The 26265-nt window shown below is 49.2% G+C and overlaps 2 protein-coding genes across 7 annotated transcripts in view; both read right to left on the bottom strand.

The window, feature by feature from the left end:
- Positions 1 to 3730: 3730 nt before the first annotated feature.
- On the bottom strand, positions 3731 to 23408 carry BBS1 (Bardet-Biedl syndrome 1). 3 transcript variants are annotated; one of them, XM_045775816.2, is made up of 17 exons: positions 23270 to 23408; positions 22859 to 22935; positions 22725 to 22759; positions 20177 to 20449; positions 20019 to 20065; positions 19838 to 19876; positions 19639 to 19711; positions 17240 to 17371; positions 16185 to 16291; positions 14758 to 14878; positions 14268 to 14465; positions 12436 to 12505; positions 11820 to 11978; positions 9183 to 9316; positions 8035 to 8169; positions 7267 to 7353; positions 3731 to 7065 (listed from the first exon to the last, which is right to left on the bottom strand). In XM_045775816.2, exons 1-17 carry the CDS (start codon positions 23314 to 23316, stop codon positions 6979 to 6981), a joined length of 1821 nt encoding a protein of 606 aa, XP_045631772.1. In that variant the 5' UTR covers positions 23317 to 23408; the 3' UTR covers positions 3731 to 6978. The 3 variants fall into 3 exon arrangements, with proteins under 3 accessions (XP_045631772.1, XP_045631774.1, XP_045631773.1); XM_045775818.2 differs by having other exon boundaries at positions 14268 to 14426; XM_045775817.2 differs by having other exon boundaries at positions 22859 to 22932; positions 23270 to 23404.
- A 630-nt stretch (positions 23409 to 24038) lies between these two features.
- The window catches only part of DPP3 (dipeptidyl peptidase 3), a 33002-nt gene continuing 30775 nt past the window's right edge, over positions 24039 to 26265 (bottom strand). For all 4 annotated transcript variants that reach the window (XM_045775685.2, XM_045775686.2, XM_045775687.2 and 1 more), the window contains exon 18: positions 24039 to 24583. In XM_045775685.2, the coding sequence (XP_045631641.2) occupies positions 24411 to 24583 (173 nt within the window). In that variant the 3' untranslated portion in view covers positions 24039 to 24410. The remainder of the gene's footprint in view (positions 24584 to 26265) is intronic.

The raw sequence follows: 26265 nt of genomic DNA, 5'->3' as shown, positions 1-26265 counted from the left end.
TAACGGTTAGGAATGTGGTGTGCCTGGCACTGTGTGCTGTATGCAAGCATTGGTAGACTTGTTTCCTCCTCTGCTCTCTGTCGTTTTTATTAAATAGTAAGGAGATGCACAAAACTTTATAAAATAAACTCCCTCTCTCCCCCCATTTAAGAAGTGGATACCACTTCCTTGGAAGCCCGAGCTGCGCCCCTCCCCGGTGGAGAACAATGTGCGTCTGAATCATTCCCTTGCTTTGCCTTGTCATTCTGTTACCTAGGTTTGTACTGGTTTTGCGTGCTTTTGAATTTTATATAAATGGAATCATACCATGCTTATTCTTCTGTGACTTGTCTTTTCACTCAATATCATGTTCCTGAGATTTATCCAGAAGAACATGGAGAGCTGTAGGGCATTCTTTCTCCTTGCTGGATAGTGAGCCATGGACTATACCACAGTGAATTTTTCCACCTTGCCCACCCCTATTGTATGACTCGCGAAGATCTATTCTTGGTCCTTGCTCTTCCATATGAATGTTAGAATCCACTTGTCGAGTTCCACCAATAAAAAAAAAATCCCTTTGAGATTTTGAATGAAACCCAATTGAATCTATAGATCAGTTTGGGAAAAATCAACATCCATATGAAATTGAAATTGCATCTTTCAGTTCATGAACATGGTGTGTCCGTTAAATGTTTTCAATAAAGTTATATACTTTTTCTCAAAAAGATCATGCCTTTTTTGGTTAGATTTTATTTTTAGAGAGAGAGCGAATGACTGTGGGGAGGGAGTGGCAGAGGGAGAGGGAGCAGCAGACTCCCCGATGAGCAGGGAGCCTGACTTGGGGCTCAATCCCAGGACCCTGAGATCATGACCTGAGCCAAAGGCAGACGCTTAACTGACTGAGCCAACCAGGCGCCCCATAGATGGGATTTTTTAAAATCTAGACAAGACTGTCTTCCAGTTAAAACATCTGGTCATTTATATTTATTGCGACTAACGTTCTTGGGCGTATTTCTCCCGCTTTATGTTGTGTGTTCCATTTGTCTCACCTTTTGTAGTTTTTAGTTTTTTACCCTTTATATTTAAAGTCACTTTTTGCTAGGTACAAATTCTAGGTTAACAGTTATTTTCTCTCAGTATGTTAAGAATATCATTCTGTCTTTTGGTCTCCGTTGTTGCTGTTTAGTCAACTGTCATCTGTTGTTTTTCCTTTGAAGATACTTTTGTCTCCAGTGCTTTTAGGAATTTTGTCTTCAGTATTCTGTAGTTTACTGTGATGTGCACAAGTGTGGTTTTCTTTATATTTACCCTCATGATATTCCTTGGGTTTCCTGATTCTATGAGTAGATGTCTTTCATCAGTTCTAGAAGATTCTTAGTTGCACCTTCACATATTTTCTCTGTCCCTACTGGAGCTCTGATGAGACCTTCCTGCTTCATCCTCATATTTCTATCTCCGTTTCTGGCATTCTGATTAATTTCTACAGATCTGCCTTCCAGTTAGGTCTTTCTTCAACTGTAACTAATCTATTGAGGTGTTTGGGGTTTTTTTCTTCTTTTCTAAGTGGTTGTGCCCATTCATCCATGAGTTTTACACGTCAAATATTTTATTCTCATTTCTAGTTGTTTGGTTCTTTTTCAGATTTGCTTGGTCATTTTATATCCTCTCTTGCTCTCTACTTGTATTTTAGGGTTTTTTTTCTTTAAATATATTGAAGACACATCTTACATTGTTTGGTAATTTCAATATTTTAAGTCTTTGAGGCCTGAGTACGTGGGCTCTTGTTTACGGAGCCTGCTCTTCACAATGTCTTATTTCTTGCAATTTGGAGGTTTTGACTCTGAGTTCCTATTTCTTGGCATTTTATCAAGGGGAATTGTTTTTGAGACCGGGTCAACAGTAAATTCCTCCGGAGAGGAAATGTGTTTCTCAGTCACCTGGTGACAAACGAATCCTACACCACTTTAGGCTAAATTTTCAGCTCCGGGTCTTTCGGACCCCCAGGTATTGTCAGCTTAGGTTGTAAACCTATTCAAGGCTGGCTTATGGGTGAAAATTCTCAGAAGATGTTTTTCTCCTGCTTCTACCTCACACTAGGCTTGGAGATAAGCATTTGCCCTGCTGGGTTTGATGAGATTTCCACGAACCAGCTTTTGGTTTTGTTGATTTTCTCTACTAATTTCCTGTTTTCAATTTTATTGATTTCTGCTCTAATTCTTTTTTTTCTTTTCTTTTTTTTTCCTGCTTACTTTGGACTTAATTTGCTCTTATTTCCCAAGGTGGAAACTTAAATTATTGCTGTTAGATCTTTCTTCTTTTCTAAAACATGCAGTCAATGCTATACATTTCCCTTTAAGCACTGCTTTTGCTGTGTCCCATAAATTTGGTAAGTTGTGTTTTCATTTTCTTTCAGTTCAAAAGATTTTTAAATTTTTCTTGAGATTTCTTCTTTGACTCGTGTTATTTAGAAGTGTGTTCTTTCATTTCCAAGTATTTGGGGGTTCTCCAGCTAGCCTTCTGTTAGTGACTTCTAGTTTAATTCCATTTTGACCTGAGAGCAATGTATTATTTCAATTATTTTCAATTGGTTAAGGCATATTTTATGGACTAGAATGTGGTCTATTTTGGTGACTATTCCATGTGAGCTTGAGAAAAATGTATATTCTGTTGTTGTTGAAGTAAGTCTATAGAGGTCAGTTGTTGACTGATGGTTTGCTGGGCTCAACCATGTCTTTGAAAAGATACTATCGTTAAAGATTGAACAGAGAACAGAAAGAGTTGAGAATTAAAATAAGGGAAATTTTTTAAAAAGATTTATTTATTTATTTATTTATTAGAGATAGAGACAGCCAGCGAGAGAGAGGGAACACAAGCAGGGGGAGTGGGAGAGGAAGAAGCAGGCTCCCAGTGGAGGAGCCTGATGTGGGGCTCGATCCCAGAACGCCGGGATCACGCCCTGAGCCGAAGACAGACGCTTAACGACTGCGCCACCCAGGTGCCCCTAAAATAAGGGAATTTTAAGAACAGTTCCAGAGAAGAGCTGAAAGATAAAAATCCCTCAGAAAATAGGACAGAAAGAAAATATGAGAGAAGAGAGAAGAAAAACATATGATCAATCCTGTTCTTTCCGGAATTAACCATTTATCAGGTGCTGGGTTTAATGAGAATTCCAGAGAGAACAGAGAAAATGGGAAGAAATCACTCAAGAAAACAAAATTTTTGTGGAAGTGAAGGATATACATCTCCACCCCACAGCACAACAAATAATGACACACAGACACGTCCTGCCATTCCAGAACCTCGGAGAAAGAGAAGGTCAGGAGCAAAAACGGCATGGAGCTTCTCAACAGCATTACCAAAAGTTTGAACACAAGGGAATACTGCCCTAAAAATGATTTTTCTTGCATGAAAATTATTTTCAACTTCAAATTTTATGACCTGCTATCACACATGTATGAATGGAATAAAGATTTTTTAGACCATGTCTTAAAAATTTTAACTCTACTGACTTTTTAGAGAAGGTACTTGTGGATACGCTTCACCAGATGAGGAGTAAAAGAACTATGAAAGATAATGTGGGGCCCAGGAATCAGAGGACCTAGTCAGGAGAAATGCTCTGAAGCAGTTCTAGCGAGCAAACAGTCTTCACTGAGGCAGGGGAAGAAGGAGACTGTCCAGAAAAAAAAGAGGAACTGTCAGACTGGGTAGGGGAAGAATTAACAATTGGTATATACAGAAAACTAAGCAAATGAAAAAAAAAAAGGCAATTTTTAACTCCACGAAAAATTCAAAAGTAATTTAATTATATCCCAATTTTTGACTCTGCAGTGAGTGACTTTCCCATAGTAATATAAGTAGCAATTTAAACAGTGAATATTGATTTACCTAAAAACTGGGGAAAGAAGGGAGCGAGGTACTGTCACAAGAGGGCTAAAGCCTCATCTGTTACAACAGGGAGCCAACAGATAGTGTCTAGAACAAGAAATCAAGCAAGAGTAGTATAAGCAAATACATATTTTTTCTTACAGCATGAGCAGGGGGCAGAGTAGGAGTAGAGGGAGAGAAGAGAATCTTTTTTTTGAAGATTTTATTTATTTGAGAGTGAGCGAGCGAAAGAGAGCACAAGTGGGGGGAGGAGCAGAGGGAGAAGCAGACTCCCCCCCCCCCCCCCGAGCAGGGAGCCCGATGTGGGGCTCAATCCCAAGAATCATGACCCGAGCTGAAGGCAGACGCTTAACCAACTGAGCCACCCAGGCACCCGGGAGAGAATCCAAAGCAGACTCCTCACTCAGCGTGACACAGGGCTCAATCTCCTGACCCTGAGATCACGGCCTGAGCCAAAATCAAGAGCTGAATGCTTAACCAGCTGTACCACCCACGTGTCCTGAAGCGTATTTTTAAAATAAATAGCTAATGGGGAACCTGGCTGGCTCAGTCAGTGCAGCATGTGACTCTCGATCTTGGGTTGTGAATTCAAGCCCCACAATGGACTCAGAAATTACTAAAAAAGAAATAATAATAATAATAATAATAATAGCTAAGAGAACTGAAAATGATTCTAGCAAGGGAGCCGTAGCGGGGAACGGGGAGAGGCTATTTTCTTGTTATAAACTAACTCCATAGTACTAAGTAGGTCCATGTTTTTAGAAAAATACTTTTTAAAGATACCAACTCCCCTCATCCCTAATGTCCACAATCTCCTGAAGCTCTACGTAGCGAGGGCACTGGGCACCAGGCGCTGTCTCTGCTTTCATGCTGCTCTACGAACACGGGTCCACATCGACACAGTTCACGGAGGGATGTCCTATCACATCATACAAACTCCCATTAGGCGCTGGGCACTGGAAGTTTCTCCACTTCCATCATCATGAATAGCTACGAACAGAATCCAGGTCAGACTTTTTGTTCCAAGCTCACACAGTCATCACTTGATTGGGGTAGAAGAGAGTCTTTGGTCACGTGGCCCAGCACGCAACCGTGTGAGGAGAGAGCCCAGGCCCAGTGACGGAGGGCTAAGACCTTCTGGGGGAGGCCTTTCCATCTCTGATAAGCTCTCTCAGGAAGTTCTCCGGGTTAAGTTGAAATCTCTCCGACTGACGGTGACCCTGCCTGTACTTATCTTTCCATTTCCGGGTTAAACCTCCTGCTTGTCCCAACTGTGCCTCACTTGGCCTGATCTAGACCCTTCCCCGTTCTGATCCAACTGAGCTACGTCTGCGAGTGGCCAGACTGTGCACAGAGGAGCGGGATGGGCTCTTTCTTTGGTCCAGACCCCACGCTCTCTTTTTTTAAGTAAGTTCCACACCCAGCGTGGAGCCCAGCGCGGGGCGTGAACTCACCACCCCAAGATCAAGACCTGAGCTGAGATCAAGAGTAAGACGCTCAACCAACTGAGCCACCCACGTACCCCACCCCATGCTTCTCTTAACCTGGCCCCAGAATGCATGCCTTGGAAGGGTTAGGGGGCGGGCTGTGAGCTGTGTCACCTCAATCCCTCACTGGTGTCCTGGACACAGAGGCTATTGCCTGGCCACGGCAGTTAGGTGGGGGCCCTTGGTATCAAGCCCAAAGCGCTGCAGTTACTCCTATCAAGTATCTGCTTTCTGGAGTTGACTCCTCATTTCCTCTAGAGGGGCTGCCAAGCTCACAGGATGCTAGAGCTGAATCTAGTCAAACTCCCTCATTTTACATGTGGAGAAACTGGCCCAGAAGGATTTGGTTACTTCCTACAAGCCTGAGATTCCTACCGCACGCTAGGCTGCACCTGGTCAGACAGAGGAAGACACAGGTCCTCAAGGAGCAGGCTTCCTGGCTCACAAGTGGCTCAGGGTGGCCCTGGTAGCACCAGCCTAACAGAGGGCTGAGAGGTGGGCCAGGCAGACTGGCCAGGGCTCCAGGAGGCACTGAGGGCCAGGACTGTGGGTCTCTGGTCCTTGTGGTCTAAACATGTGCCTTCCCTCGGAGTTAAGCCTCACTCAACGCCTCCGGTCCACGCCTTTCCAGCTCATTCTCTCACACTATGGCCACTGCCCAGTGAACTTCCCACTATGTGACTGATCTGCGCTCCAGGGCATAGAGGAGCCATTCTGGGCTTCCGCCTCCCGTGCCACCTTCCCGGGATTCCAGAAACACTTCTCCTGTGCACCCAGCCCCACCTCTGCTCTGAGCCTTCCTCTCCCGGGCACCCTTTCTGGATGGACATGACCATCCACGTCTGGGGCAGCAGCTGTGTGGTCTTCAGAAGCCTGCCGGGGGCTTGGGTCACCAGCTCCCTGCACGGACACTCTGCCTTCCTGGCACTGGTTCCTCCCTTTGCTATCTTCATGGAGCATCACAGGCCTGAGACCTCGGTTGAGCCCAAATTTCAGGAAAGCCGCCTGTGGGGAGGCAGCTACTCCTTGGGCCCCCTGAATAGAAAGAGGGGGGCCCCTGTTTAGCTCACAAGGAGCGATCAGAGCATGAGTTTTGCATGTAAGCTGAGCAAGCATCAGCCAAGCCTCTGGAACCCCAGGCAGCAACAGGGGGCTCAGTCTTACCCAAGAAAAGCCTCTGAGGCTCCCAGGTCAGGCCGTAGCCAGTTCTGGCCTGGGCCTGTAGCAACACAAGTAATGTGCCTACAGAAAGCAGCAAAGGAGAAGGCTGGGCCGATGCCCCTCATCTCACCTTAACCACTTCAAAGATCTTCCTTCGGACCTGGGTGTGTTTTCTGGAGGGAAGTGGGGAGCATAGAGGAGCAGAGAAGTCCAGTGGGCAAATGCCTGGGATTTCCTGAGGGGGAAGGAGCTGAGCCTCCTGGGTATTCACTGACCTGCTTCTATAGGTCACCCAGCAGTCAGGGTGGTGAGAAAGGAGACACTTAGGAGAGGAGAAGGAAACTGTGGCCTCAACACACTGCAGCTTGGGGAACGGGCCTGGGGCCACTGACTCTGCCCAGCTCAGTGCAAGGGGCTGGATCTTCCTGGTCCTGATTCTGCAGGGGCTTCGACACCAGTCCAGGGGTCAGGTGGCTGCCAGGCCCTCGCTCACAGGCATGTTGATATGGGCACTCAGCAGGGGTGCGCTCTGGCCTTCACGAAGCACCAGCACCTACAGAGGAAGTGCCCATGGCAGTGGGGGCAGGTCCCTTTTCCTCCCTGCTCCCTGCAAACACAAGCCTGGCCTGGTCACGCTGGCTCCAGTCACCAGGGCTCTGTCAGAGGGGCTGGAGAGGCTGCAGATACCTCGTATCTGAGCCTTGTCCCCCTCACTCTCACTGTCCTCCCCATGGACTACCAATGGGCCACCTACCTTGATAATGTCTGAGATGCCCTTGTCATTGAGACTCTCCACAAAGGTCTCCAGGGGGTAGCTGAGTCCTGGCACCAGCAAGGGGACCTGAGTTCGGGCACAAAGCGGTAAGGAAATCAGCCCTCATGCCTGGACAGTGTTCGGCAGATTCCAGGGCACTCTCCCGCCTGCTACAGAAGCTGAATTCGGTGTACCCTGGCAGGGCGGGCAGGGCTGACAGGCCCAATCACGGGGCATGCGTGTTCAGTGAGGGGAGCGGACGCTCCAGGACCACATGTGTGCCCAGGATTAAACCCAGACCTCTTGACTCCCAACCAAGTGCCAGAGTCTTTCTCAGTTTCTGGTCCTCCCAACTTAGGCTCAGTCTGGACCTGGCGGGAAAGCAGGCCCTTCACTGTGGAAAATTCTCCTTGGGGCAGAGAGCAGCTCCCATTCCCACCGCAGGCATGGCTGTGAGGCAGGATGGGCTCTGGGATCCCAGCACCAACAGGCTTCTGAGAGAGGCACAGGTGGGAGCCCGACTGTAGCTGCTCTCCCAGAACCTTCTGTGTGGCTCCCCGAGACCTCTCTCAGGCTGGGAGAAAAGCAGCGAGGCAGGTCTTGGGCATTCTCCCCAGAGGTCGCTGCCATGCCCCGGCCTGGTCTGTGGCTGCAGCCACCTGCCAGCTCCCTCACCACCGATCTGCTCAGGCTCTGCGGGCACCTCCTCAGGTCCCGGCTGGTCTTTCTCACGCCATGTCTCAGTGAGGCGTGAGGCGGGCCCAGTACCTTGAAGAAGGCCCGGGGCAGGGCATAGAGCACCTCGTTGTACAGGAAGCAGACCAGCAGCCCCAGGATGGGTCGGGCTGCTGAGGTGTTCTGCAGGTGAAGTGTGAGCTTAAAGGTGGGGCCCAGGCCCTGAACCTGTGGAGACAGTGGGGCGGGTGGAGAAAGCCCTTAGGACCAGTAGCCCCGGGCACTGAATCCGATATGCCCTGGCCCTGCCCTCTGGCTTTCTCATCAATGTCCTCGCATCACCTTCTTCCAACTGCTCTAACGCACAGTCCTGCCCCTCATCAAGAGGCCCCTCGGAAGCCCAGAAGGCCGGCTCCTGTTTGCATGGAGATCCACAGAGGCCCAGAGAGGGGAAGCGGCTTGATGCAGGCCACTCAGCAAGCTGGTCAGAGGCAGAGCTGGCCTGAGGACGCAAGCTGTGGCCTCACCTGTGGCCTCACCACTGTCCCTGCCCCTGTCTTCCCAGGCTCTCCCCACAGCCACTCTCGTCCTGTGGTGGCCACAATGACTCCATTTTCCTCCCTCTTAGCCTCAGTTGCTCTGCAGCCTCTTCCTCTATCTATGCACTTCCTTTAGGGAAAGAGAAATCGGAAACCCAGTTAGGTCAGACAGCGCACCTCCGGGACCCATTTAGCACGGGCCAGAGGCCAGACGACCTTGCGGTCACGTGTGTCTGAATGCAGGGGCTCCTCCTCCCATGTGCGGGCCAGTCTCAGGACTTCCCTTCCCTGTACCAGGCTGTCCTAACACCTCAGGCTGCCTGTGGTTACTGAAATGAACAGCTTTCTTCCTTGTACCATAGCTGTCAGAGCCCCTCCGGTCCTGGGAAGAAACGTCCCAAGGTGACTACTTGCATGCCCTGCCCCGAATCTGGGGGCTTGTCTGAGGCCAAGGGAGCCGGGGAGTATGGCCCACTCTGCGGCCGGCTGAGGGGAAGAGGCAGCGCAGCAGAGAGGAGGAGACAGGGCACCCTCTTGCAGGAAGACAGAGACTTGGTCTCTGGGCCTACGGAGGTGAGAAGCAGGCACAAGGCCTAGTGGGCACAGAATTAGCTCTGGGGCTGAGGGGTTCCTACTCACCCTTGACCTCTGGCCCTCTGGCCCTGAGGTGGCCTGACTCCCCCCACACGGGTGTTCACTCACCACAGCGTGCAGCTTGAGGGGCTCCCGGGCCGTCACAGACACAGGGTTCAGGCTGGACTCGAGGGCCTGCACATAGGCACGGGCGGCCCGCAGGCGCAGGAGGTAGAGGTCAGTCTGGAAGGTCCGGTGCATGGCTGAGGAGAGGGGCACAAAGGGCTGGTGCTGGAGGGCAGGAGGGCAGGAGGGGGCAGATGCGGGGGAGAGGGGTGTCCTGCGTGGGCAGCTGCTCAGACACGCAAGAGGAAGGCCGGGTCGGCGGGGGCGGGGAACATGGGGAAAGGGAGGAGGGAGGTACAACAGCCTGGCTTCCAGTGACACAGGACGCTGTGGGCCACACGCTGCCCCCTCCTTCCTGATTTCCTACCACCGCGCTGCCTGCACGCACAGTCCCAGTCTCCTGGGCGGCTCCTGCGATTCTGCCTTCAGGGCCGGTATTCCCTTGAGTCTTGTCCTCCATCCTCCTCCTCTGGACAGTTGATGCCCTGCCCCAGCGTGAGCGCCCCAGTGAGGAACCACCTCGGGCTCCTGAGCATGGGGACTCGTCTCTACCGAGTCTGCAGTGTCCCACTCAGGCCCGGCCCGCATCCACTCGCAACACTGCGCGCTGTGACTCCGGCAACTCATGCCTGGGCCCGCCTCCTGCTTCTAACTGCGTGATCGTCACCTCCACCCGGACGTCCCACCAACACCTCACACTCAGCACTGCAGAGACCCACTCATCTCCTTACCTCCGTCACCACATCCCCATCCACCGAGTTACCCTGGTTCTGCCCTCACGGCTAGTCAATGCCAAGGCCTGAGGCCTCTTCCTCAAGGCTGTCTCCAGAGCCCACGCCCCCTCCGTTCCCTCTGGGACTCTTCCAGACTTCGCACGCTGGTTTCCCAGGCCGTTCTTGCTCCCTTCCTTGTGTAAGTGGCTTCTGCCACTCAGGAGTTTTACGTCTTTATGGTACCCCATCCATTAATCTTTCTTTTTTCCTCTGGTACTTTTACAACTTATTTTTAATTTATTCAGAATGAACATTTGTGTTTGGTTTGAAGTAGAGTTCTGTTTTGTTTTTCAAGAAGCAAGTTGTCCTAATGATGCTTTTTGGACAGTCTCTCCTCTCCCCACTAATCTAAAGTGACACCTTTAACACACACGGACCTTCCACATGGAGGAGGGTCTGTTTTGAAACTTTCTAGATGTGCCTGGATCGATGGCGGTTTCTGTAGTCCTACCACAGCTGCCAATTCCTACAGCTTCATAGATCATTCTGCTGACCGGCCAGGTCCCCTCGTTCTTAAACCCTCCACCCCCAATTTCTTAGATTTACTCTTAGAATCAACTGGTCAAGTCCTCAAAGTAAACCCTATTGGGATTTTCCCTGTAACACTGCTATGTTCCTACGTTAATTTTAGAAGCTGTTAATTAATTAATCAACAGCTTTAACGCATTAGATCTTGCTACCTGAGACTTGGGAAGTCTCATCATTGAAATATTCGGGTGGTCTTTTATGTCCTGGAGAGTTTTGTAACTTTCTTTCTTAGACTGCCATTTTTCTTGTTAAATTTACTTCTATGGATTTTGTTGCTATTGTGAATGGAAATTTTGCATTATATTTTCTGACTGGTTACCAGCAGTATATACCAAGTTATTGATTTTTTGGTATATTTTACATTTGGTCACCGTAGGGAACTTCCTAATTATTTCTCAAATGTTTCAATTGCTTCTCTTGGATTCTCTAGGCTACAATAGCCGGCTAGCTCTTTTATCCTCTAATTTATCCCTTAAAAGTACAAGCAAGGTCCCTTTATGAAACAGAGCTGGCTGAGTTACTGTATTTTTCTGTTTGACATCTTTCCCAGCCCCCACCACCTAGAATCAACCAAATGTCTCAGCTTTGCATTCCAGGCCCCTCTGGAGCCAGCTGTGACCTGCCTTGCCAGCCTCTGCTCTGGCCACCCGGCCTTCCCACACGGCGCCTGTGACTACATGGCAGCTGTTGCTAGGATCCAGGTAGGGTCCTGTGCCTCTCTACTCACACCTCGGCCTGAATCTCCCTTCCCCACCCCTTTTTGGCTGGTGGACTTGTAATCATTTCAGGGCAAAGTCCAATGTCACCTCTCTCTGAAGCCTCTCCCAGGCTCCCGGGCCAACTTCCTCACTGCGAAATCGTCTGTGAGCCTCACCAGAGACCTCTTTGCAGAGACTCTTCTACACCTGTCATGCAACATGAAGTTAGCACGGGAGACTGAGCTCCTCCGGTGGGCGCAGCCTATTTCAACGCACCTGGCAGAAGGCGTGGCATAATCACAGGTAGTGAATAAATGGAAGAGTGAGCGCAAGAGCAGGAAAAAACAAGTAGGAAAAGGAAGAACCCTGGTCCAATTCTATTTCTCTCATAAGAATTCGTCATCTAGAAGCAACTGTTCTCTCCTCTGCGTTTACAGGGCCCTCACCCACAGCATCTTCCGCCCTGAGGCAGGTGTTGTAGGCAGAGTGTACCTCCTGGGCTGTCTCTGGACTTCCAGAGGCAGGAGACCTGCCTGGCTGCCCAGGTCTCCCAGTGCTTAGGGCACCTAAGCGGGTTCACCCGGTTCTCGCTGCTTCAGAACCACGGAGAAGGAAGAGGAAGGACCTGGTCTGAGTCTCACCGGTGCCAGCCTCCCGCTCTCGCAGTGTCTGATCCACATAAAGCCGGGTCTTTCGGGGCACACTGAGTTTCATCGCCTGGGCTGGTGGGGGGCCCGCCTCACCTCCCGCTTCCACAAACACTGCTGTACGCTTCAGGATCTTGATGATCAGGCCAGCGCCTGGGGGAGCGGACAGACAGAAACGGATTTGTCCTTCCCATTTCTACCCAACATTCCCGTCTGTCCTCCCCAAACAATCTGCCTCAGATAGAGCCATTTCTGTCCACGTCTGTCTTCTCGCTGAGATTCTGGGCTTCTAGAAAGAATAAAGTGTGTCTTAACAATGTCCTACCATTCATTCATTCATTCACTCAGCAGTCACTTATCGACTGTGATGTTCCTGGCATCGTGGCAGGCTCTGAGGAGACTCGGGGGACCTGGAGACACTGGCCCGTCAGCACGTCAGCAGCACAATCACAGTGCTGACGAGCCAGCCCCAGACAGGACATGTGTCCGCAGGCCTTGCTTTCCAAAGCCAGGCCTGCCTGTGCTTCACATCCACCCCCTCCTTCCCAGGATCTGGCCTGTCACCTTGGCGCCTAACTCTAAAACCCCTGCCAGGTCTGAGTCCGCTCACCCCGCGTAGTCATGATGAGGGTGTTATCTTCCCGCCCATAGCGGCCAAAGCAAAGGCTGGTCACTGCATCCTAGGATGGAGACACCAGAGTTTAGGGGGGAAAATATCTTGGAAAGGAGAGCAAGTCTGGGATGGGGTGATAAGGTTGGGAGACCCCGGATATGATATAATAAAGAGATGTGAGGGAAGGCCTGGGGCAATGCTGCCTCTTAAATATTCCCTGTATTTCTCATCTGCCTTCCAACCTGCCACGGCCACAGCTCCAGAATAAATGCCACCGGGCTTCTGGGGTCAGCTTTCGTTTTTTGGTTTTTTTTTTAAAGATTTTATTTATTTATTTGACAGAGAGAGAGACAGCCAGCGAGAGAGGGAACACAAGCAGGGGGAGTGGGAGAGGAACAAGCAGGCTCCCAGCGGAGCAGGGAGCCCGATGCCGGGCTCGATCCCAGGGTCCTGGGATCACGCCCTGAGCCGAAGGCAGATGCTTAACGACTGAGCCACCCAGGCGCCCCTGGGCTCAGCTTTCTAAGAGGCCCCCAGCCTAGTGTTTCTCCCCCGTCCGTCCTTCACATTGCTGCTTTTCAAAATACAAACATGATCATGTCTGTTTTCTGCCAAAAAACTTCCAGTGGCTTTTGTCCTCCTTGTTAGAACAATTTAAGGCCTTCCATATCTGACTCCAACCCGCCTTTTCTCTTCTCCTCTACCGATCCCCCAAACCCCACCTCACCTGTCCCCCAACAGCCTGCGGGCCAAACCAGCTGCTTTCAAACTTGATACTGTGACATAGGACACTTTATACATACATACACCAAGTTTCACATGTGATATACTCTGAGCTTTCTTTCTTCTGTTGCTGGTTGTGACTGATGAAATTAATTTAATGACTCACAACTTAGTGTTTGAAAAACTGGTCCAAACTCATCAAGCCACCTGGATTCCTTAATCAAGAATACTCCTGCCTCTCAGCCTTTGCTCATGCTGTTTCCAGTCTGGAATGTTCTTCCTCTATGTATTCACTTGGCAAACTGTTTCGAGGCCCAGTAGAATTGTCACTTGCTCTGAGAAATGACTTGTGAGTTCCACCCCCATCTATCCACCACCACCACCCCCAGTCACCAGGCGCCCTCTGGGCTTTGTCAGTACTCTGCTCTGCTCTAGTCTCGCTTGTATTTCAATTAGTTGTGTCTCTGGTTGGCTGTCACCTTAGATTATAAATTCCCTGAAGGCAGGATTTAGACATCGTTTTATCCCCCACAATACAGTGAGTTGTGCTTATGAGGTGCTCAACAAATGTTTCTGAAATACATCAAGGGACACCCGGCTAACTCAGTCATTAAGCATCTGCCTTCAGCTCAGGTCATGATCTCGAGGTCCTGGGATCAAGCCCTGCACCGGGCTCCCTGCTCATCGGGGAGTCTGCTTCTCCCTCCTCCTCTCCCCTGCTCTGCCCCCCCGCCTCTGCTCATGCTTGTGCTTTCTCTCTCAAATAAATAAATAAAATCTTAAAAATATATATATCAAAAGTCAAGGTTATCAGGTGGAGTGGGATCAGGAGAGGCAGCTAAGAAGCCCCAGAGGTGGGGGGCGCCTGGGTAGCGCAGTCGTTAAAGCGTCTGCCTTCGGCTCAGGGCGTGATCCCGGCGTACCGGGATCGAGTCCCACATCGGGCTCCTCCGCTGTGAGCCTGCTTCTTCCTCTTCCACTCCCCCTGCTGTGTTCCCTCTCTCGCTGGCTGTCTGTCACATAAATAAATAAAATCTTAAAAAAAAAAAAAAAAAAAAGAAGCCCCAGAGGTGGGAATGGGGGGCAAAGAAAAGCGAGCAGCTCACCGGGGTGCGGATGACATTGAGCAGGGCCTTATCATGGTAAATGCGGACTTCTCCATTGGCCAGCCCAGCCATGACGGCCTGCAGGCCCCGCGAGCGCTGCTCCAGGAGGCTCATGGTCAGGATGGCTGCTGGCATCTGCACCGTCCACAGCTTCTTACCCTGGGAGGGTTCAGGGCACAGCATGGAAAGAAGGGGTGGCTAGATGGGGGAATGGGATAGACCGGTGATGGGTAGTAAGGAGGGCACGTATTGCATGGTGCACTGGGTGTTATACACAACTAATGAATCATCGAGCCTTACATCGGAAACCGGGGATGTACTGTATGGTGACTAACATAATATAATAAAAAATCATTAAAAAAAAAAAAAAAAGAAGAAGGGGTGGCTAGAGTTGCAGGGAAAGGGACGCCAGAAGGAATCCCTTGCTAAAGGGGAACCAGGGAGACATATGTGGACGGGGTGAGGGATGATGCTTGTCCGGGAGCCATACCTTGTGGGTGAAGCCATGCAGGCTCTCTTGGGTGCTGCCCACCACCAGGACCTTGTGTACCCGGACAAGCCCCACAGGCTGGGCGCTCAGCTCGATGCAGTACTTGGGGCGCCTAGAGTCTCTGTGGAATAAAGACATACTCTCCAAGCCCCAGAGAAACCTTCTCTCCTTCCCTGGCTGACCCTCCTCTTTCTAAGCCCCACAAACTATCCCAGAAGGAATCCTGGCCCAAAAGCAGATGGCCATAGTACTATTTTCACCGTTACCACTTAGCCCCTGTGTGACCTTGGATAACACGAAGTGTGTTTTCTTTCCCGGTCTCCCTGCTGCCTTTACTGCAGTGACTTGTGTGAGAACCTGGCATTGAATGGTTGACAGTGAGTGTACCGTAGGCTAGACGAGGCGCTAGCAGACTTAGGCAGTTTAGCAACTCATCAGAAATGCATAAGAAGTCTGCTCTGGAAATGCACTGTTTTCAGTTTCCTGGCTTCTAAATCTCAGTTTCTCTTATCTAGAAAGAAGGGGTAATCCTTGTCTACAAATCACAAGCTATGGCTCCGCTTTCTTCCTTTCCACGTCTGATGATTATATCCCATCTGAGAGCCTCCCTCTGGTCTCTGGGCCTCCTTCCAATCTACTCTCCACCCAGCAGAGCAATCTCTTAAAAATATAAATGGCTCACATCATTCTTCTGATTAAAACCCCCAAATTGTTTTCAAATTCTAAATCCTTACCGTGTCCTAACAGGCCATGCCTGAGCCAGACCTGGTCCCCACACACCTCCTTCCGCCCTCCTCCTTGCCCATCAAGCTTGAGGAGCACACGCCAGTGTCCTTCCCATCTTGAATTTGCTCAAGTTTTCTCTGCCTGCAACACTTCTTCCCCACTTTTAGAACAACTGGCTCCTTCTTAACCTTCCACATTATCTCCACAGACAGGTGTTCACTGATCACCCTGGCCCTGTTATTTTTTCCCATTGAGCTGGTATTTTTCCTCCAAAGCATGCAGGGACAATGTTTATACCATTTAACAATACATCAGCACATGCCCGATACCTTATATAATGCTTAATACATAGCGGGTGCTCGAAGATATTTCGTGAATTAGAAGATGAATGTTGTAAAGAGTATCAACCCTAATGCGTCAAGAAGTGTTACACACCCATAAAGCCATGCAGCAAACGGGAGGCTATTTTTACTTCTTCCCATCTGACTGCACTGCTCACGTGTTACAGCCACCCCGCCCAGTCTCTCACTTTGCCAGTCCCCGTCACACAAGCCTCCAGATGGCCCCCTACGCACACGAGCTCAGCCTTCTCTATGAAGTTCCCAGCTCTTCCCATGCCTGAATACCAGCTCCAAAGCCCCTACTAAAACCACCCGGGTTCTGAGATGTTCTCGCTGGCCCCGAGACCACGATGCGGCTACCGTCTCAGGATATAGATGTTCCCATTGCGGCAGGCAGCGGCAAGCCGGAACTCTACGTCGAACTGGCCGGAAACCTCCAGGAAGACAGGGACGCTGGGTAAGCTCATCTGCAAAGGAGAGGTTCAAACATCTCAATTTTTCTGGTGCCCCTGTCCTTCCTTACCTTGAAGTAACTCCTCTGAGTTGGTTCCTTGTCTGAATTCCCAATCTCCTCACTCACTGTGGGTCATAGTTTGAACGTGTTCAATTTTTTCCGGAGGGAAACTCAGCAACATGTAGCAAAAGCCTTTAAGTCTATCCCCTTCCACTAAACTATGCCACCTTTAGGAATGCATCCTGAAGAAGTATTTAGCTGAGGATGGACAGATGTTTGGGCAAGGAAGTTTACTGCAGGGGTGTTAATAATCGTGAAAACCGAAAACAACTTAAACATGCAATAAGTGATAAGGTAAATAAATCATAGTATATTTATATAATGGATATCATGTGGCCTTTAAAAAGGCTGATGTGGGGGCGCCTGGCTGGCTCAGTCGGTTCAGTGTCCAACTTTTGATTTGGGCTCAGGTCAGGATCTCAGGGTGGTGAGACTGAGACCTGGGTCAGGCTCTGTGCTGAGCATGGGGCCTACTTAAGATTCTCTCTCTCCCTCTCCCTCTGCCCCTCCCCTGCTCATGCTCTCTCACAAAGGAAAAAAAAGGCTGATGTGGTTTTCTGTATAGATATAGACAGACATTGATGGGCTACTATTATGTGAAAAAGAACAGGTTACGTGATCCTCTACCGCTAAGTCATTTTTGTAAAAAAATATATTTATAAGTTATATATCTGTGTCTCAATATGAAAATTCTGGAAAGACACACCAAAACTTTAATGGTAGATATTATGGGTGGTGGTATTTTCTTGGATATATACTTTTTTCTTTACACTTATCTACATAACTTATAAGTTTTCTACAACATGTACTACCAAGAACTACGGGCAGGAGATGTGGGGGAATAGAGGGAGGGAATGCAGCCGGGGCCCTAGCTGTGCCCAGGGCCAGGCCCCACACTGACCTTGGCCAAAATGGTGAAGGCCTCCGGGTCCAGCACCAGGAGCTCCTTGTTCTCAGTGCCCAGCACCAGGCAGGACACAGCATCCTCGTCAGCCAGGTTCTTCTTTAAGGTGGTCATGGTGGTGATGACTGTCTGAAGAAGGACTTCAGGAGTCACTAAGGGCGTGCCCACACACCATCCCCACAGACACCCCCAGGACACCAAAGGAGGGAAGAAAGAGGGCAAAGGAGGTGGAAGAGTATCAGAGATGTGACAGACGTTTTATGTACAAAAGTGTTTATTGCAACAAACCTAACTTTCTAAAAAAGAGGCTTAAGTCAATTACAAATTTCCATTTGATCAAAAACCATGCAGTCATTTGAAAAATCACATTTTAAAAGATTCAATGACAAGCAGAATAATTCTAATGTATTAAGAGAAAAAAAACAGGTAAAATGTTAGTATAATCCGAGTGTAAAAAAAATCTGGATAAAAAAACATGTTGGAAGGCTAAACTCATAAATACAAAAACTGGTTATCTCTGGACAATGAAACCACAGAGGATGTTTAACTTCTTCATTGTGCTTTTCTAGAATTTCTACAGTGGGCACATGTTCCTTTTGTGATTGTGATTGGAGAAAAAACAAAAGAGAAGAGGATGTTCCCTTTTTTAGGAATTTCTCCTATGAAAATAATTTAGCAGGACCAAAATATTTCTTTGGATAAAACTGCTCACTGTGTGATTATCTTTAAGATTAAAAAAGAGGAATCATTCTCGATACCTAGTGGAAAGAGAAAGGTTACAGAAACGTGGATAGTAATAGCTCCCAATTATATAATGATGACATATATATCTTGGAAAGATTTCCTCCCTCCCCCAAACCGCCTCTTTTAAGCAATAGTGAATTCACTTCATGATTTTGTAAGTACTCGAAGATATTGGTAACTCTGGATGTGAGCTGCTGATCAGCAGGAGAGAACAGCATTGGTCTAAGGCTAGCCAAAAAGCAGGGCATGCGTTGGTTGTTCCGTGCCTTTGGCTCAAGTGGCTTCTACAGGAAGTGGAGGGTTTCCATGAAGCTTTCTAAAACGCAGCCAGCAGCCCTGGGACTGGACTGAGGACCAGCCCCTAGGTCAGTAACCACCAGAGTTTAATGAATAGGTTCATCAGTAAAACCATTAAAATTATAGCTAAGAAAAATATGAAGTGAATAAAAAGGGATACATTTCTTTTTTTTTTTTTTTTGCTCTTGGTGTTATTTATTTATTTATTTATTTATTTTAAATGATTTTTTATTATATTATGTTAGTCACCATACAGTACATCCCCGGTTTCCGATGTAAGGCTCGATGATTCATTAGTTGTGTATAACACCCAGTGCACCATGCAATACGTGCCCTCCTTACTACCCATCACCGGTCTATCCCATTCCCCCACCCCCCTCCCCTCTGAAGTCCTCAGTTTGTTTCTCATAGTCCATAGTCTCTCATGTTTCATTCCCCCTTCTGATTACCCCCCCTTTCTTTATCCCTTTCTTCCCCTACCGATCATCCTAGTTCTTATGTTCCATAGATGAGAGAAATCATATGATAGTTGTCTTTCTCTGCTTGACTTATTTCACTTAGCATTATCTCCTCCAGTGCTGTCCATGTTGTAGCAAATGTTGAGAACTCGTTCTTTCTGATAGCTGAGTAATATTCCATTGTATATATGGACCACAACTTCTTAATCCAGTCATCTGTTGAAGGGCATCTCGGCTCCTTCCACAATTTAGCTATTGTGGACATTGCTGCTATGAACATTGGGGTGCATATGGCCCTTCTCTTCACTACGTCTGTATCTTTGGGGTAAATACCCAGTAGTGCAATGGCTGGATCATAGGGTAGCTCAATTTTTAACTTTTTAAGGGACCTCCACACTGTTTTCCAGAGTGGCTGTACCAACTTGCATTCCCACCAACAATGTAGGAGGGATCCCCAAAAGGGATACATTTCTTATTCAATGTACGTGAACAGTTACATAAACTATGAATGAAATAACTAATAATGAAATAATTAAGGGGCCATTAAGAATGGAGTTCTTAAAGACTATTTAAATGCTCAAGATATAATGTTGTGTATTCAAAGGAAGCAAATTATAAAGCATATTTATGAAGAGGAAATATGTTACCTTTACTCTTACGACAATAAAAGTCATGTCAAGTTATACAACTCTATATCAATTCAAAGCTGCCGCTGCTAACTGAAAACAGAGAAGACTCTGCAGCTTTGCGACCGTATATGTGTGGCCAGGGCTGGAAAAGAAACTGCAAAGTGAAACTAGTCACGTTTGGCTGTAGAATCTACCACTGATGTCACACTGTCTTCTTAAAAAATTGTCCGTATTTTTTACAGGGAGATAAAGAGACAAGGGACGTTACCTGCCGCTTGATGGACTTGGACTTGTGCTGGCTCACGAATGCCTCCATTTCACTCAGCTCCAGCTGTAAGAACCTGCACGCAAGAGAACTGGCACCTGCAAGGCCTGAGCTACCTCCCCCCACAGGCCACTCCTTAGCCACTCCCCTCCCCCCCCCCCCCCGGAGCTTCGGGAGCCCTGGCCCTCCACAGGGCCCTTACCTGAGTGACTGTACAGACAAAGGCACCTCTGCCTTCTCCCTGAAAGGAGAGGGGCAATCATGGCAGATTTAGTTGAGGAACAGGACCCTGGGCGTCAGACGGAGAGCACTGGGATGAAGGGGAGGGGCTGGGGGATTGAGGGGCGGGTGGGAGGCATATGAAGGGATAAGTGGGCTCTCACCGGATGCCTTCCAGCATCTCCTTCAGGGTCAAGGGGTCAATCCGGTCCTATGACAGCAAGGAAGAAAGGTAAGCCTGTGAGCTCCAGAGTCAGGCAGGGAATGAGGATGACTCAGTGGCCGCCATTTTTGCCTTATTCCCATACGCGACATCACTTACCTCCTTGGCCTGGTTCCAAAGATCTAGTTCCAGGGGGTTTGGAGGCAACTGGGGCAGGCTGAACTTGAAGTAGGGCCGAAGATTCTTATACACATACACACAAGGGCCTGAGGCGAGTGCTAGAGCCGGCGTCCGCGGCTCGTGCTGCTCCATGAGGAAGGTGGCAGCCGCAGCTGGCAGCGCAGGTAAGGGAGTTTCGGTCAGCACTGTGGGTCCTTTGAGTACCTTCAGGCGGGGATGCTGCCCACCGGGGCCAAGGTCCCCCACCACCAGCTGTAGAAAGAGGCTGGCTTACTCCAGGCTCAAGGTCTAAAGACCCCTCCACTGACTCCCTTCTTGGGCTTAGCCTTTTCACTAGTGCACACTCATTCACTCCCACACTGGTGCACTAAGTGGGGGGCAAGGAGACTTTGCAATAAGGCTTGCAAGATGTGTGACCTTGGGAAAGTTGATGAAACTTGCTAAGCCTCAGTCTTCCCACCCACAAAACGGGAATATCTAACTCATGACCCTTGCAGTGAAAATCCAATGAGGTAATGAATTACGGAACCTGGTGAGTGCTAGTGAGGAGTTAGGTGGCAGATGATGTTTTCATTATTCATTCGGTAAACATCTTTTCAGAGTCCGCTCCATGCCAGGCACTATTCTGGACAGTGGAGAGTGGCTGAGGTCAGTGGGGGTGCTGGAAACCCCTCTCTGGGCCTCTGAGGCCTGGCTTCCAACTGGGAACAGAGCCAAAGAAGCACAAGCATGCATGCAGAGCAGGATGTATCTGGACAGAGAGGAGAATCAAGCTCCTCGGTCCCTCTTTTCCACCCTCTAATCCATCCTCCAAGCCACTGCGGCTGCCATGCAAGCCCATTCTCTCAAGCAAGGTTTCCAAGGCCTCTCTGATCTAGTTTCCAGCTTGTTTTCCACCACCTTCCCATCCATGCTATGCTCCAGCCAGAATGGGGGCTGCCAAGAATGTCTGGCTTCTGAGAACGCACAGTGTGCCAGGAGCCACACCAGAAACTACATGCATCCTTTCATTTAATCCTTTCAACAATTTATGAGACAGGTACTATTATTAGCTCCATTTCACAGACGGGGAAGCTGTGGCTCAGAGATGTTAGGTAAAAGTCACTCAAGTAGGTGGTAGAGCTGGGGCTGGAATCTAGGTTTGTCTGAATCTAAGCCAGTGGTCTTAACTACTATTTTAAATTGGTTTTCACTTTCTTTCTTTTTTTTTTTTTTTAAGATTTTATTTATTTATCTGACAGAGATAGAGACAGCCAGCGAGAGGAGGAACACAAGCAGGGGGAGTGGGAGAGGAAGAAGCAGGCTCATAGCGGAGGAGCCTGATGTGGGGCTCGATCCCATAATGCCGGGATCACGCCCTGAGCCGAAGGCAGACGCTTAACCGCTGTGCCACCCAGGCGCCCCATGGTTTTCACTTTCTAATCCAAATTTACTCTTTCCAAATATGCTACAAACTTCTAAGCCTCTGTGCCTCCACTTGTACTGTTCCCTCTGACTGGGATGCCTTCCCCCTTCTCTCCTCCATACCATCTTGATACATTTCATTCATCCTTCAATACCCAGTTCACATATTACTGCCTCCTGGTACCTCCAGATAGATCTCATCATCCTCTCCTTGCTGCTCACATACTTTCCATATATTCGATTTTAGTATCCACACGTTTACTCCGCAAGTATTTACTGAGTCCCTAATTTGTGCCCGGTACTCGGCTAGGTGCTGGGAATCAACAAACTAGCTATTTAAAAAGTTATTACACAAAAGCATCTCATACTTCATGTTATTGAGGCTGTGATTTCTCTACCTTTCACTGCTATAAACCCAGTGCCAAGCACACACTAGGTAGTCAGTCGATATCATGGATAAACTAAGGCCATTGTCTGCATCTCCTCCCAACCGTGTGCTGACTCATTTCTTAGCTTAGTGCCTGTACAATGCCTGACACACAGCAGGCTGGTCGCTTTCCAAATTGCCAATTTTTGAATTAATTAATTTATTTACATTTTATTTATCTTTGTGTTTTAAATTAAACTTAAAACTCAACCTTTTTACTACGGTAGGTTTCAGTCATATACAAAAGCAGAGAGATTCATATAATGAACCTCCCAATACCCAGCATCCAGCTTCAAAAATTATCAGCTCGTGGCTAATCTTAAAATCTATGCCCTTTGAATAAACATAAAACTCTCCCTTCCCTCCCTTCTACTTTCTCTCCAGAGTCCAATGCCCCACCCCCAACCAGGAGACGTGTCCTTCCAGCAAAGAATTACAAGTTAACAAAATTAAGAGGCTTTGTCTTAGTAGAATCGCCAGCAGCATTCCTTCTGCTTTCCTTCCTGCAACCTGTTTTACGAAATCAACAGGTTCTCTTCACCATCCATATAAAAATAAAATTTGACACGAAATGTACTTTTTTCAGGGTACACCTGAGTTCCAGATTATGCTGAACTTCTTTGGAGCTATCAGGACATCTCACTTCTGATGCTCCCCCATGCCCCAGTTCTCCTTCTCCCCGGGGGATACGCTTACCTTGTATTCCCCATCCCCGTGCAAATCTGCCAGCGCTGGAAAACACAAAAGGGCCATAAGCCAGGGTTTCCCAATCCTCGAGACTTCGCTACAGAACCGTTATTTGACTCCATCTCCTGGTCCCAGAGACTCACCCAGGCAGGCGGAAAAGGTGTGGATGTTGGCCATGGGGTCGTAGTGTGCGTCCAGCCATTTCGAACTGGCCTCACTGCTGGGAGAGAAGGGGAAGAGTAGGCGGCTGAGTCCCAGGGGAGGGGAAGAAAACTGCGGGAGCCAGTCTCTGAGAGTGAGGTGTGTAGGGGGTTCTGAAATGGGGGTACAGACGTCTGGGGCCAAGTCTAGGCTCCACCAGAGGCTCACAGAGTGACCTCGAGTCACACACACGCACATTCATTCACTCCTTGGGCCTCAGTTTCCCTATTTGAACCCTCAGATCCCTTCAAGGACTGCCAGCGCTTTCTGAGAAGCGCAGGAGCCCAGATCCCGGGCCCCAGCCCCCCTCTTTACATTTGTAGGAAAAGAGGCCTCGAGGACCCGGCCTTCACCTCTCAGCTCTGCCGCTGTCGGAATCGGACGAAGACGCAGCAGCCATCTTTGCAGGCGTCGCCTTAGCAACCGGCTCCCGCCGGCCGCCGCGCAACGCCCAAAAGCGCCCGGGCTCTGGGAAGCGCGCTGGGAAGAGCGCGTAGAAAAGGTTCCGGGCGCTCGGCTTTCCGGCCCCGGGCCAAGCGGCCACCATGCAGGCAGAATATGCTGGCCTGTTAGTTGGGTTTCTGCCTGCTGAGGCGCAATCCCTCACCCCGGCTCGTAGGATTTATCTTTGCTCCTTCCCAGCTGGAACCTCTGGGCCCTGCAATCTCTGTATTATTGGTGGGACCCTCTGGCCTGGAGAGCAGCCTCTCTAGTGTTTCTGAGCAGTGAAACGAATTCCACACCCTCTTCCTCTTCATGGTTAACTCGGCTGAAAAGGGGTTTATGTCCTTTCTTCCCATCTTATTCTAGAGGCCTGGGCTCAGAGAAACAAAGCACAGTTGGTTAAGAGATTAAATCCTAGGATTGACTGAAATCGAGGGTTTCCAGCTTTTAGGTTCCTGGAGTATTTTAAAATACAGGAAATGCCGAAAAGGAGGACTGTAAAAATCGTACAACGTTCCTCCTTGTGGCTGTGTCTCATCGTGTAGAGGTGACAAAACGCTGTTGTAGAGGGGAACCTAAAACTGACCTTCCTTCCCTTCCGCAGGCCTTGATCCCATTACCCTGCTGGGCGCAAATGAGAAGCGAGGCAAAGGCAAGGATTCGCACGCATCGCAAAGATGGTGGTGGTTTCTTATGTTTATTTTCTGGTTATAAAAGTAATACATGAAGAGCACTAGCTTGGGAGAGGTTCTGAGTCCTGGAGCATCTAGACAGGTCACTTCTCAGAACTCCATGCCCTCATCTGGGAAGCAGGATAAGGAGCCGGGCCCTGCCCACTCTACCAAGGGCAGTGCAGATCAAATGAGAGAACACCGGAGAAGCACTCGGTAAACTGGGAAGTGCCGACAAATGGAAGGGGTTAGTGTCACCACCCACGGCTGAGGTAGCACCAAGGTCCGAGCTCCCGCTCCTCCCCTAGCACACTCAGGGAAGGGGGCCACTTGCAGCCCTGGTTTGATGGAGTTGGGGGAGGAGCTGCATAAATCTGTCTCAAGCCTGGCCAGACGGGGCCTCACTGGGGGACTTCCAGAACCGGGCATCAGCTGTCGCCAGCTGGGTGAGGACCTCCTCCAACTCGGGCCCATCCTCTGGGAAGCGCTCGGAGAAGGATCGGATGAGGCCAGCAGCCGAGGCCTCATACTCAAGAAGCTGCACTTCTGAGCCTGGGGAGAAGGAGAAAAAGCAGCAGGAAAAGGTCTTAATAGGAAGCAGATAACCACAATCATAATCATAGGAGCAGGTAGCTCTTCCTGAGCTCTTCAACTGTGTGCCAAATATTGCGCTCAGGGTTTTATCATCTCATTCAATCCTTACAATAACCCTATGAAGAAGGAAGCATTAAACGGGGAGTATTCAGTGAATTGTTGCATTCATCATTCATTCACTTAGTAAGCGTATACTCTGGTGCCATGTTAGGTTAAACAGTCTTTGGCGTCCAGGAGCTTATGGTCCAACACTTGCGTCATCTCTGTCTACTGTGGGACCTTGGGCAAGTTTCACAACCTCACTAAGCCTCATTTTCCTCAGCTATAAAGTGCGAGTGAGCACAGCACCTCTTCTCTCAAGAAGCTGCAGTGATTAGATGCAACAGCGCACTGAGTGAATGCTCACCAAGTGCCAGCAGTCACCAGCATCGTTATCTCGAGCACCCAGCAGAGCCAAAAGGGCACCCATTTAACTCATGGGCTGCTCCAAGGGTCCCCTGAACACCCACCGGAAGCCTTTCCCTCCAACCTACTTCCACTGCTCTACCCACTCAGAGAGCCTTGCTGCGCTCTGTGGCACTGTGGGGGCGGGGGTGTAGCTAAGAGCACGGGCTCTGGGTTCAGACAGCACACGTTCGAATCCTGGTTCTGCCACCCACTAATTGTTCACCTCAGGCAAATACATGGCCCCTCGGTGTCTCAGTTTCTACCTGAAAAGGGGGGCAATAACTTCCTCCTGGGGTTGTTGGGAGTTAATCCATGCGAAGTTCTACCCAGTGACTGGCACACAGACGTCCTCACAAGTTCCTCGTCATCTTCACCATCGTCACCATCATCGCCGTCACCACCACCACCGCCACTGCCACCATACCTTTGAAAACCCCACCTGCTCTTCAGGCTTAGTTTAACCACTTCCTCCCCAGAACCTTCCCTGATTCCCTCAAAGGTGAATGTGATCTTCCCTTCTCTAAGTGTTCAGACCACCATTTGGGCCTCTTGGATGCTTATTAACGTTCCCTGGGTGTGATCATTTTTCTCTAGGTCTTATTCCTGATGGACTGTGAGCTACTTGAGGCAAGGGCCTGGGTCTGATTCACCTCTCCATCCCCACGGGCCCACACAGGGCTGGACAATCAAAGAGATGATATTGTAACGAGCACTTACTATGCGTCCAGCATGATTTGTCCATTTACTCACTTGACATGCATCAAGCAGCTCCTGTGTGCCAGGCCCTATGCTAGCTGCCTGCTGGGGATGGGCCGTTCCTGCTAACGTGAAAGCAAGGAAGATGGGGAAATAGCCGACGGATGGAGCATGAAGGGATTGCTTTAGGTTGAGGGGTCAGGGACAGCCTCTCCCGGGAGGTGTCATTTAACACAGACCAAAATGACAGGAAGGACCAACCAAAGATTGGGGGAGGACTGTGCCCAGCAGAGGAAACTGTGAGTGCCAAGCCTATGGGAGTGGGGAGAGCTCAGGGGGTTGGAGAAATGGAAAGGCCATGAGCCTGGAGGCCAGTGAGCCAGGAGGGGTCCCTGAGGCCTGCCAGGGGTCAGGGCCAAATCCCCCGGGGCCTCTGGAGGGCAGCACAAAGAGTTGGAAATAGGCCTCTCAAATGTTTTCCTCGCCAGTAGAAGGTC

Source organism: Ursus americanus, chromosome 24, assembly GCF_024610735.1.
Source record: "Ursus americanus isolate L20-20 chromosome 24, mUrsAme1.1.p, whole genome shotgun sequence".
NCBI lineage: Eukaryota > Metazoa > Chordata > Mammalia > Carnivora > Ursidae > Ursus > Ursus americanus.
Note: the sequence above shows the minus strand (reverse complement) of the source record. Positions and strands in the feature narration are given on the sequence as shown.

Coding starts and splice junctions, on each gene's coding strand:
- BBS1 (XM_045775816.2), bottom strand. CDS start 23,316: ATGGCTGCTGCGTCTTCGTCCGATTCCGACAGCGGCAGAGCTGAGAG. Junction 20,066..20,176: donor TTTGGAACCAGGCCAAGGAG/GTAAGTGATGTC, acceptor TTGCTGTCATAG/GACCGGATTGACCCCTTGAC. Junction 14,466..14,757: donor TGCATGGCTTCACCCACAAG/GTATGGCTCCCG, acceptor TCCCCCATCTAG/CCACCCCTTCTTTCCATGCT.